Source organism: Acanthochromis polyacanthus, chromosome 16 (genome assembly GCF_021347895.1).
Source record: "Acanthochromis polyacanthus isolate Apoly-LR-REF ecotype Palm Island chromosome 16, KAUST_Apoly_ChrSc, whole genome shotgun sequence".
NCBI lineage: Eukaryota > Metazoa > Chordata > Actinopteri > Pomacentridae > Acanthochromis > Acanthochromis polyacanthus.
Genome location: NC_067128.1, coordinates 36,940,073 through 36,952,227, shown reverse-complemented (window position 1 = coordinate 36,952,227; position 12,155 = coordinate 36,940,073). Strand labels below are relative to the sequence as shown.

The following is a 12,155-nucleotide window of genomic DNA, read 5'->3' as shown; positions in this document are numbered from 1 at the left end:
GAGAGTACAACGGAAGCCTGAGCGGCCAATGGGAGCCCGCGGCGTTCCAACGTCGGCAACGGCTGCTCGGCCAATAGCGAAAAGCGAGCACCAAATTTGTATTTTAGCACACGAGTTACTTCTGCTTCTGTCAGGTAAGAAAACTTCGATAAACTGAATTTAACGACTTCTGTGGCACTTTTATGGGCTTTTACATCAGATTAGTCGGCGTGTTTTAGTAATTTAGAGGTTTAAAGGGTGAAACGAAAGAGTCAAATGTGTTTTTGTGGAGCTTAAAAGCTTCGGAACGCGTTAAAAAGTAATCAGTTAGCTTCTTTAGTTAGCTACTAGCGGCTAGATGTCAAATTAGCTTCTGTTAGCTTCCAGGAAACAACTCCGTCTGTAGTTGACATTATTGGTTTATTATCGGTTATTGGTCCTTTTAGGCACAGGGTGGTGTGTCTGCAGATGAAGCTGCATTTCCAGGAGCCTTGTTCTTGTTTTTCTACACCTGCTCTTGTTTACTCCAAAGTGAAGTTAGCTCTTCTAGCCTAAAAACACGAGTTTGAACTAATCTGTGTGCGGATATGAGTGGATTAAACCTCCAAACCCAGCACTTTTAGTTGTAGAAGATAAATTCAGTGTAATAAACATTTAAAACTATAATTACTAAGATAGAAAGTATTTGGGTTAAACTAGTAAACAAATAGTATTTTTAGATGCTAAACAAGTAAATTTATAAGACCAGTCCTGTTTTTCTGACTCACTTTGTTGTTTTAAATGCTCTATGTGAGTGGTTTTATTGCTTTAATTACTTAATTTGTATTTATTAATGCACCCATTTAGCATTTGTGTTTCTGTTTAGTTTTGATGTAACTTTAAATTGCAGAAGCAGAGAGTTTAGGGCAAAATTGTAGTCACAAATAGTAGGAATAGAAAAAAATAAGACAAGCTGCTGCCGTCATCCCATGGTGCGTTCACTTCCACCTGGACACTATTCGTAGCTGCATTCACTGACAATTGGAAATGGGAGTTCCAGTGAATAAACTTGAGCTTTTCCTGGAGCGTGATTTCTCCACTGAACTGATGAATCTGTAAACGTCCGGTTCCAGGCGTGGTGAATCCAGTGAAGATGATGGATGCTCTGTCGGTGGTGAGTCAGCTCAGGGATCTGGCCTCAGAGCCCCAGAACCGAGAGGTGATAGTCCAGGACCAGGGCTGCCTCCCCGGACTGGTTCTCTTCCTGGACCACCAGAACCCAGAGGTCCTGTTTGCAACTCTGCAGGTGAGTGGAGGGGAACTCTGGGCTGTTGGTGGAGCTGGTTATGAACTCCGTTTATCTTTCTTTTTCTTCCTCTTTTCATAAGAACAACCCACAGTCATCCACATTTCTGTAAATGCACTAGTTTCACCAAATTAAAGGAGGTTTCCTAAAATTATTCTTGACATTATTATGGTATAGAATCACTAAGAACGTTATTCTCGACAGAAGTGGAAAGATTTGGTTATTTCTCAAACACATTGTGAAATTAATTTGTGTAAATATTCTTAAATTTGTGTTCTTATTTATATTGTGAACATATGAGTGTACTTCACCTCTTTCATTTCTCGTTGTGTTTTCTGGCTTTTCTTTCGTCACTTTGCTGCTCTGATGATACGAGTTTCCCCTCGTGGAACTAATCAAAGATATTTTGTTGTATTCCATAACATCTGGTTGTGTTTCAGAGCGTTAATCTGAGTCTAAACATTCAGATTTTATTCCAAAAACTTGCATCAGTGGGTCTAAAATGACCCGGTGAGGTCGTTTTCCTGCAGTCATTTCATATTCCATCTCTTCCTCAGAAACTTGTCTTTGATATCATTCCATTTAGAACGTAAACTTAACTTTTATACTTTTAAAGAGACTGTAATATTTGTTTTATCACTGATGACATCATCCAGAGGTGATGGAGGGACGGAGAGCAGCAGGAGGAAAGCTAAATGGATGCTGACGTGATTATTCTGAACAAAAATGACATAAAACGCTTTGGTTTAGGTCCAATCACTGGAACATCTGAACGCTTCAGTCAGACAGCATAAGTTCTAACCTTCTCTACTAACTCTGAACAAACATGGATTTGTTGGAACAGTGAGCTTTAATCTGTCCTCAGACTCTGCGTTACTTGGCTGAGCTGCCTCCCAACATCTCCACCATGAGGAACGAACTGGGAATGATGGTGAGCTTGGAGAACTTGACGGCCAGGTGAGAATCCTCAGCTGTGTGGCGTTTTATGAGCTTTTTCATCCTGTTTGTGAAGTCTGCAGTCATACTTACAGCGGTTTGCTGCATAAATTACACGTCTGTGGTTTGACATATAACATTTTATAATCCAGATCAAACAGTAGCAGCTTCACTTTGTTATGGATAAGTCTCGTTAAATAGTCTTTTGTTTCACGCTTCTTCTTGCTTTCATTTTTTTGCATCTTTGTGTGACAGTTTTACATCTTTCTGAAGTAGTTTTGCATCATTTTGTGGTAGTTTTCTGGTAGTTTAGTGTCTGTTTGTGTCTCTTTGTGGTAGTTTTGCATTTGATTGTTTTACATCTTTTTGTGGTTGTTTTGTGTCTCTTTGTTGTCATTTTGTGTCTCTGTGGTAGTTTTGCATCTGTTTGATAGATTTGCATATTTTTCTTGTGGTTTTGCATGTCTTTGTGGTTGTTTTGTGTCTCTTTGTGGTTGTTTTGTGTCTCTTTGTGGTTGGTTTTGTGTCTCTTTGTGGTTGTTTTGTGTCTCTTTGTGGTTGTTTTGTCTCTCTTTGTGGTTGTTTTGTCTCTCTTTGTGGTTGTTTTGTGTCTTTGTGGTTGTTTTGTGTCTCTTTGTGGTTGTTTTGTGTCTCTTTGTGGTTGTTTTTGTGTCTCTTTGTGGTTGTTTTGTCTCTCTTTGTGGTTGTTTTTGTGTCTCTTTGTGGTTGTTTTGTGTCTCTTTGTGGTTGTTTTTGTGTCTCTTTGTGGTTGTTTTTGTGTCTCTGTGGTTGTTTTGTGTCTCTGTGGTTGTTTTGTGTCTCTTTGTGGTTGGTTTTGTGTCTCTTTGTGGTTGTTTTGTGTCTCTTTGTGGTTGTTTTGTGACTCTTTGTGGTTGTTTTGTCTCTCTTTGTGGTTGTTTTTGTGTCTCTTTGTGGTTGTTTTGTGTCTCTTTGTGGTTGTTTTTGTGTCTCTTTTTGGTTGTTTTTGTGTCTCTTTGTGGTTGTTTTGTGTCTCTGTGGTTGTTTTGTGTCTCTTTGTGGTTGGTTTTGTGTCTCTTTGTGGTTGTTTTGTCTCTTTGTGGTTGTTTTGTCTCTTTGTGGTTGTTTTGTGTCTCTTTGTGGTTGTTTTTGTGTCTCTTTGTGGTTGTTTTTGTGTCTCTTTGTGGTTGTTTTGTGTCTCTTTGTGGTTGGTTTTGTGTCTCTTTGTGGTTGGTTTTGTCTCTCTTTGTGGTTGTTTTTGTGTCTCTGTGGTTGTTTTGTGTCTCTTTGTGGTTGTTTTGTGACTCTTTGTGGTTGGTTTTGTGACTCTTTGTGGTTGGTTTTGTCTCTCTTTGTGGTTGTTTTGTCTCTCTTTGTGGTTGTTTTGTGTCTCTTTGTTAACCTTGCCAACAAGTTGATTTCTCGCGATATTTGTGAGTTCACAAATCTCTCAAGAAAGCATCTTGCTCCGCTCCCGCATTCACTGTTCGTACAGAGCCAAGTTGGCACGGGCCAATCACGCAGCAGTATTCGTGTGTGGGGCGGGATATCCGGGTGTGAAGACGACACCAAGCGCCAGTAGATCAAAACAAACAACGGAGGACAACGATCGTGCAGATGCTGCTATTAAGTCAGTTTTAGCCGAATCTCGTATCGCTTCTTTGAAGGAAGAACAATGAGAGGCGCTTTGCACATTTCTGGATGGTAAAGATGTTTGTGCTTTTTTACCTACGGGTTTTGGTCAGAGTTTAATCTACCAATTGGCTCCGCTCGTTGTGAAGATCCCGCGATTGGCTAAAAACAAACCTGTCAGAGGCGGGACATACTGTTGCATTGTCCAATCCGTGCCTCTTTCCTCCGAACGGATTTACATGGAGCGGTCCCAGATTGATATTGTGGAGTACTATCAAGTACTACACAATTATTAATCTGGATATTGCCAGGTTGTCTCTTTGTTGTCGTTTTGTGTCTCTTTGTTGTCGTTTTGTGTTTTTTAAAGTTTAATCGTGCCGTACGTCTTTAAAAGTGATGCTCAAACACTCCAAACCACTTGATGAATTATCTTCTCTGTCCTACAGAGAAGGTCTGTCTGTGGACATCACAGCTTTAGCTCAGGAGGTTCATGACATCCTGAAGGCTCCTACTAATCCTGCACCTCGTACTCCTGAGAGGGAACGGAGGAAGAAGTCCCAGTTCTTCATCAACTCCACCAACAAGAAGGCCAAGTCCGTCACGCTGCTCATCCAGGGCCTGGACAGCTCAGTGAGTGGATTAATCGGTGAACACGTTCTAACTAGAACCGTCAGAGTGTTAATGAATGAATCTCTGTGCTGTGAAGGACCAACGGGGTTTGTGTGAGGAGGCTCTGCTGAAGGTCAAAGGAGTGATCAGCTTCACCTTCCAGATGGCCTCCAAGAGATGCACCGTCAGGATCCGCTCAGACCTTCCTACCGAGGTGACCACTCCAGCATTTAGCCACATTTATTAGGTTAGGTACAGTTCTACTGAAAGATGTCAGGGAACTGTGGTGGTTTTGTGTCTCTTTGTGGATGTTTTGTGTCTTTGGTGACCACAAAGAGACACAAAATGACTTCAGAAATGTGCAGAAACTTCCTCTAACGTCTCTTCTCTTTCAGAGTTTGGCCACCGCCATCGCTGCTACCAAAGTTCTGTCGGCTCAACAGGTGGTGAAGAACGAAGCAGGAGAGGAGGTGAGAGAACTGAGGAAACTTTTAAAGCAGAACAACTCTCATAGGAGGAAACAACAACATTTGTCCCAACAGACTTTAAATTTGGGCAACTTAAGATAATGTTGGTCTAAAATGACAAAAATGAATAATTACTGGTCCTTGAAAATGGAAACAAAGTTTAAAGCCTCCAACCCAGGTTGGTCTAGTGTCTCCATGACGTTCCTGTGAGTGTTTATCTGTGGATGGATCCATGTTTCTACTAAAATGTCATAGAAATTAGTTTTGGGCCTTAAAGAGCTCATTTTATTTCCTGGATTCTGACCCTGTTAGAAGCTCTTTGTGTCTTCAACATCTCATTTATCTTCATGCGTTTGTTTGAATTCTCCTCCACATTTTAAATCGTCATCATTTGTCAGAAACCTTCTGCTCAGATTGTCGTCTCCGTGTTCCCTTCAGGTCTACCTCCCTCTGAAGCCGTCTGGTCTGGAGGTTCCTCAGAACTCGGCTCTGCCCGATTACCTCCCGGAGGAGGAGAGTCCGGAGAAGACGACGGACCGAGCCATCTCCAGAACCACAGCCAAGGAGGACTCCAGTGGGAGCTGGCTGAACGCTGCCGCCAGCTTCCTCACAAAGACCTTCTACTGGTGAACTGGAGCTGCTGTAGAGACTGTAGACAGCACAGAACCCACGTTAGCCTGAAACACTGAACGGACCCACACCGGCTGTCCTCCGTCTCCTCCTGTAAATATTTTCTTCTGACATGTAAAAATAAAGGTGTAAATCTTTGTTACTTTTCTGTATGAACTGAGAAGTCCTGTTCCATCTTCTGCTGTTTGTCGGTTGTGTTGCTTTATGTTAAAATAAACGTACAAAATATTTGTTCCACGTGAACTTGTGTTGTTGTGGTTTTTGGTGAGAAAGAAAAAAGACTCGTGCACACGTCTGGCCGACAAAAACATTTATTAGAAAGGAGTCATAGCTAATAATGTTTTTGTCGGCCAGACGTGTGCAGAAGTCAGTTTTCTTTCTCGCCAAACACTAAAGTCTCCTGCAGCCTACCAGAGAAGCTCTTTAAACAGAGAATCAGGACAGGAACTCTTACCTTCTGGACAACCAACGTTGGTTCACAAACAACCAAAAACCTCTAAAGACTCACTACAGCCAAGATAAAGACACAACTCAGCTGCACCAAATCCACTAATCACTGCACACATTAGCACCATGTGCTAACTGTGGCTAAAGAAGCACATTTACCAAAACAACTATCCAGTACAAAGCCCTAAAACACACCAAGAAACACATTAAAGAGGATTTTACTGCTGGAAGCTGCAAGCCAACGCCTAAAGAACAAACTAAAGCAACAGAGCCAAACCGGTTCAGTGAAGAGAAGCAGAGGAAATGTTTGACTGCAGACATAAAGCAGGAAGACACTGAGCTGCTCAGGTGTTCCTGATGACACCAAGCAGCCACCTGGACAGCCAATAGGAACACAGCTCAGAGCAGAATGACGTGACATAGAAAAGCTGCTTTGAGCTGCAACATTACGCTCGGACAGTCCAACACCAGCACAGTTTATCTGCTGGTTCTGATCCAACATTACGCTCTGACAGTCCAACACCAGCACAGTTTATCTGCTGGTTCTGATCCAACATTACGCTCTGACAGTCCAACACCAGCACAGTTTATCTGCTGGTTCTGATCCAACATTACGCTCTGACAGTCCAACACCAGCACAGTTTATCTGGTTCTGATCCAACATTACACTCTGACAGTCCAACACCAGCACAGTTTATCTGCTGGTTCTGATCCAACATTACGCTCTGACAGTCCAACACCAGCACAGTTTATCTGCTGGTTCTGATCCAACATTACGCTCTGACAGTCCAACACCAGCACAGTTTATCTGCTGGTTCTGATCCAACATTACGCTCTGACAGTCCAACACCAGCACAGTTTATCTGGTTCTGATCCAACATTACGCTCTGACAGTCCAACACCAGCACAGTTTATCTGCTGGTTCTGATCCAACATGCTGTGAAGTTCAGTTTTTACCTGAATCAATACAGAGATTCTGTTTCCAACCAAGACTGGAATAAAAATCTGAAGGTTCCGAAGTTATTAATGCAACTAAAGGATTTACTTGTAAGTTCTGGTTCAGGTTTCAGTTGGAGAACGTTGCATTCACAGAGAAAAACAGTGAAACCTTCACAGCAGCATTTAATAAAGCTAAAGCTTCCCTGTTGGCTCACTGGTGGAGTTTGTTCCTGAGCATCTGAACCTTAAATCCAGTCAGAGGACCATCTTCAGTCAGAGAACTTCAAGACCTTCCATCAGCTGGACCAGATGTGGCATCAGCTCCTCTGAACATCTGGATGAGGAGAAAAGACAGAAACCAAACACAGATCACAGAAATACAATTTATTCACTTTCATCATTTTATAGAAGCAGCATGAACTTTACTCAAACTTAATAAAAGTAAATGTTTTTATCTGGTGTTGAAGATAAATTTAAAGTCAGTTTAATGACAGTTTATCCTGAGAGGAGTGAGAATGGAGCTTTTCTCTCCTTTCTAGAATATTCCTTCTAAATATTCTGTTTATTTTCGGCTTCAGAAGCATTTTTCTTCACTCATTTGTAGACACCCCAGACTGATGCACTTTGCTGCTTTGCAGATAGTTTCATGTACAGCGACAACAAAGATCTTCTATTAGAACATATTTTGCCAAAACAAGAACCTCAAACCGTCTCAACCATCTCTGTGTGCTAAACTCAAAGAATTATCTGATGTAGTTTTTATTATAATCTCTACTGGACCAGCCCTGGAATGAATAAAAATCTGTCCATGGATATGATGTTCTCTGATGGAACCACTAAAACTACAAACAACAAAGTAAATCTCTTCTGCTCTGCACACATGCTACGCTTTAGTAGAACTGTGATGTCAGAGTGAAGGCAGAAGATCCACGATGAGCCACAACACTCTGAAGAGAACAACGTCCACACTGAAAAACTCTAAATCCTACCAGGTCTGTTTGTCTGATTTTTAGTCTAAATGTCTCATCCCACTTGATCTAAGATAAATTCATTTAACAAGAGACATTTCAGCAGATGGAGGGACTTGTTTTAGGACAATACATCTTAAATATCTTAATTCAAACAATCTGGAAATTATCTTGTTTTGAGTCGATTTTACAAGAAAACTCAAAATCAGTTTAACCCTCGTGTCGTCCTGCGGGTCAAATTGATCCGTTTAAAAGTTTGAAAATGTGGAAATAAATCTTTTTTCACAGTGAAACTTCTGATGTCCACATTTTCAACATTTTTGGGAAATTTTTTGAACATTTTTTTGGTGGAAAAAAGTTTCTTAAGAACATTCTGGTTGATTTTTATGTGAATGATCTTAAAGAAAATAGAAGTTTTACTGATGTATATGGAATCACTTTAGATATTTTGGGGATTTTTTGGGAGAGTTTTACTCATTTTTAAAAAATATTTACAACAATTTTCTTGCCAAATTTGGGGGATTTTTTTTAGAATAAAGCCTTTAAGGGAAATTTTTTAAATATTGTAATTTTCTTCCTGATGGTTTTGCAAATTTACAGAAATTTGGGGATTTTTTGGGGTTTTTTTTCAGACAAGGAAACAATATTTTTTGGTGCCTGTAAATGAAGACAACAGGAGAGTTAATACATCCCAAATTTGGAGTATACATGAAAGCAAAAATCTATTTTTGAGTAAAAACTGCTTTTTTAAAGCATGTCTGGCTCATTTTAAGACCCCTAAGCTTGACAGTCCTGTTAAAATAGAGCTTCAAATAAGTCTTCCAGCTAATTTTAAGATTTCTTATTTCCAGAAATCTTACCAACACATTGTTCACTTGTTCTACTGGCAGATTTTTTCACTAATTTCAAGGTAAAAGTTCCTTAAAATAAGTTTTTTTCTAGTTTAGACAGGAGCATTATTTCCAGTGTATCATCTGTTCTAATGCAACGTTCTGCTGCAAACCTGGACGTTCATGTGGATGTTTGACATGTACCACCACCTGAACACTGCAGGACAAACACCCCCCCGTCTCCATGGAGACAGCAGTCCTTGATGTCCCTCAGCAGGACAAACTGAAGCTGCTCAGGAGTGACCCGGGAATACGACAGAGCTCAGCTGTTCATCCGGGTTCTACACTCCTCACATCCAGATCTGATGGAGCGTCTGTGGGCTGGTCCAGGATCAGCCTGGTCCAGGTAGGACCCACAGAACCCACAGAGGTCCTGATGAAGCACCGGGTCAGAGGAGTTTCAGTCAGGTGGTCAGAATGTCAGACTGTTCTATTGTCATGCTGATTAAATGATCAGTAAATGTTACCATCAACTATAACGTCCACATTGATCAGTAAAAAATAAAACTATCAGTTCATTCACAAACTGTGGGTTAAAGCTATAAACAGACCTCAGCAGCAGTTTGATTAAAGCAGAACGTTTTGCATCTCTGTGGTCGTTTTGTGTCTATTTGTGGTTGTTTTGTGTCTATTTGTGGTTGTTTTGTGTCTTTGTTGCTGTTTTCAGGTCGAGTATTGAAGCGTCACTAATAAATCTACTTTTCCAGTTTGACGTTCTGCAGGATTCCGTTTGAGACTTCTGGATAAACTCGTTTGAAGAATTCTTTCGTTTTAAATCACGAGACAAAAAAAGGACGACAAAACCACCGAATAGTTGATCAATTGAAAAAGTTTTATTTCTTTGCCAGCTGCAGCAGAGATCTCCGTTTGACAGAACTCCTCCTGCACCTCCTTTCCTCTGCAGTTTGCTTCAATAGTTTATACACAATTTAATGGATGAAGTGATCGTGTTGATGGCCGAGACCTCAGGGGTCGGCTTCACAGAGACTTAAGTTTAGCTATTGGGTTATTTTAACATTGAATTATGGGTAAATTATGACCTTTTCCAACCTAACAAAAGTTTAGCTGTTCAGAAGCTTCAGTCGAGCAGAAAACTGATGATTATTTGACAAAATTTCACGCTCATGAAGACATTTTACTGGGAGAATTCAGCTGAGTGTTTTCTGTGATCTCAAAAAACTCAACGATTCCTCAGCTCTATTTTCTCTGTTTTCAGACAAAAAAAGCTGTTCTAACCTGCATTAAACTCTCAGAACAAACTCTAGAAAAGCGTCTTTGTGAAGCCGATCCCAGAGGCTTATTGCATTTCGTTGGTCCTGCAGGACACAAACAGGAAGATGAAGTCAAACGGAGAGACGAACATGCAGCGAATGTTCGGGTTCCAGTGTTTTACCTGATTCCATGAATGCACAACCTCCTTCCTTCTACGATGCAGTAAGGCAAAGTAACGTCAACATTAGCAGCATTTCTCCTCCCATCCTCAATCAAAAACTCTAATTAATCACATCGTTTAATCACAGGTTAATCGGTTTAATCATCTTCGCTCGGCCAAAACAAAAGTCAACCGACGGTGAGCTACAGGACGCAGCTCAAAGGAAAAATACAGGAGAGAGCAGGAGGGCGAAATAAAGAATCACATTTTATCTGTACAGCAATTAAATAAAACTAAACAGAAATCAGAAGTTTACAGTCTAACTCTCAGCATTTGATGTGATTAAACCTAGAAGACTCCGTTATGTTACGCTCCCATCTTCTTCTGGGAACATCTCAGCGGAAACGATCCAGTAAAAGACAAACAAACACATCGGTATAAATCTGAGCCTCTCCTCCTGATGATTCTCAGTTTCTACGGCAACAAAAAAACTCTTCAAGTATCACGGCTGAAGACTCCACGGCTGATTTATCTCATTCACGCTCACAATCACACACAGACGAGGCGTTCGATGTCCTCCTGGGGCTTCAGGACATCGGGGCGGCCGACTCTTCCCCAGAGAGTCTGCTGAGGGAAACTAAGTGTTCGGGGAGATCTTTGGAGGCGCCGTCTTTGGGAGGAAGACAGAATGTGGTTGGATTTGGTCCAGCAGCTCCATGGTTCTCCACCGTCTGACCTCCGGACCTCCGCTGTGGAAGCATCGGGACGGACGAGGGCCTCAGGCAACGTCTGAACATCACAAACACGAGAAATAAAAGAATCAGCTGCTGTGAAGGAAAACAGAACAAACTTTATGGAGAAAATATGAAGAACCCTTCAGCCACAGCCTTACAACCAGCCGAACTGAAAAACACTGATTATCTGAGCCGTTAGAAGGTTAGATCTATGAGGCAGCAAGGAGTCAGTCAGTGCCTGAAGCAGACGTGTTAAAGCTGCAATAATTACTCAAAATAGCCACAAAGAGGCGCAAAATCATTACAGAGAAGCATAAAAAAGTGACACAAAATGAGCTCAATGAGTTGGAAAACTGCTGCTCACAGAAGTAAAACTATCAAAAAGAGACGCAAAAAGACGTAAAACAATCAGTAAAGAAGCAAAAACACAACTAAGAGCTGCAAAGACACTGCTAGAGACACAGAAAGATCACAAAAAGATGCAAAACAGCCAACAATAGAAGTAAAATGACCACAAAAAGATGGAAAAAGACCATAATGAGAAGGAAAACTGCCACTAAGAGATGCAAAACAAGACACACAAAAGAGCCACAAACACGTCTGCGGAGTCCTCGACCAATCAGAGAGCACAACAGGACGCCTTCAGAGGGCTGTGGACCAATCAGCTGGTTTTAATGTTGTGGCTGATGAGCTGTGAGGATCTGACGAGACAAACGGGATTTCTAGACCTGGTCCCTGCTGTGCTGACAGATCTTCTCTCAGAGGCTTCAGGAGGCCGTTCTCAGTGAAGGCTACTACAGGAACCCTGTCCTCCTGGTTCTCCTGCTGCTCCTCTCCTTCTGGAGGAGACAACCTGGAATGTGAAGGCAGCTCAATCACTTCCTCGAACTCCCCATTCTCCCTGGAAACAAGGAAAATAAAACAATTCAGTCTATCTCCGTCCTCCTCAGAACATCTGGTTCTTCATCTGCAGTAACTTCATCAATGATCAGAGTTCTGCCTTCACACTGGGAATATTTCCAGAGTTCCATAGAGGAGAACATCCCCAAGAGAAAGTTCTAGAGTAGACCTACCGACAACTGGAGAAAGTTCTAGAGTAGACCTACCGACAACTGGAGAAAGTTCTAGAGTAGACCTACCGACAACTGGACAGTTGTCGGTAGGTCTACTCTAGAACTTTCTACAGTTGTCAGTAGGTCTACTCTAGAACTTATTCCAGTTGTCAGTAGGTCTACTCTAGAACTTTCTCCAGTTGTTGGTAGGTCTACTCTCGAGCTTTCTCCAGTTG

The 12,155-nt window shown here is 41.5% G+C and overlaps 2 protein-coding genes across 11 annotated transcripts in view; one reads left to right on the top strand and one right to left on the bottom strand.

Annotated features, from left to right (window-relative positions):
* The first annotated feature begins 75 nt into the window (after nucleotides 1-75).
* Nucleotides 76-5,760, top strand: armc1l (armadillo repeat containing 1, like). The gene is made up of 7 exons (XM_051936805.1): nucleotides 76-134; nucleotides 1,092-1,264; nucleotides 2,130-2,221; nucleotides 4,258-4,441; nucleotides 4,518-4,634; nucleotides 4,816-4,890; nucleotides 5,326-5,760. The coding sequence occupies exons 2-7, from the start codon at nucleotides 1,112-1,114 to the stop codon at nucleotides 5,515-5,517; spliced, it is 813 nt and encodes a 270-aa protein (XP_051792765.1). The 5' UTR covers nucleotides 76-134; nucleotides 1,092-1,111; the 3' UTR covers nucleotides 5,518-5,760.
* A 3,812-nt stretch (nucleotides 5,761-9,572) lies between these two features.
* Nucleotides 9,573-12,155, bottom strand: part of map7b (microtubule-associated protein 7b) — a 36,743-nt gene continuing 34,160 nt past the window's right edge. For all 10 annotated transcript variants that reach the window (XM_051960890.1, XM_051960883.1, XM_051960882.1 and 7 more), the window contains 2 exons: nucleotides 11,596-11,768; nucleotides 9,573-10,922 (listed from right to left, as the gene is read on the bottom strand). In XM_051960890.1, the coding sequence (XP_051816850.1) occupies nucleotides 10,912-10,922; nucleotides 11,596-11,768 (184 nt within the window). In that variant the 3' untranslated portion in view covers nucleotides 9,573-10,911. The remainder of the gene's footprint in view (nucleotides 10,923-11,595; nucleotides 11,769-12,155) is intronic.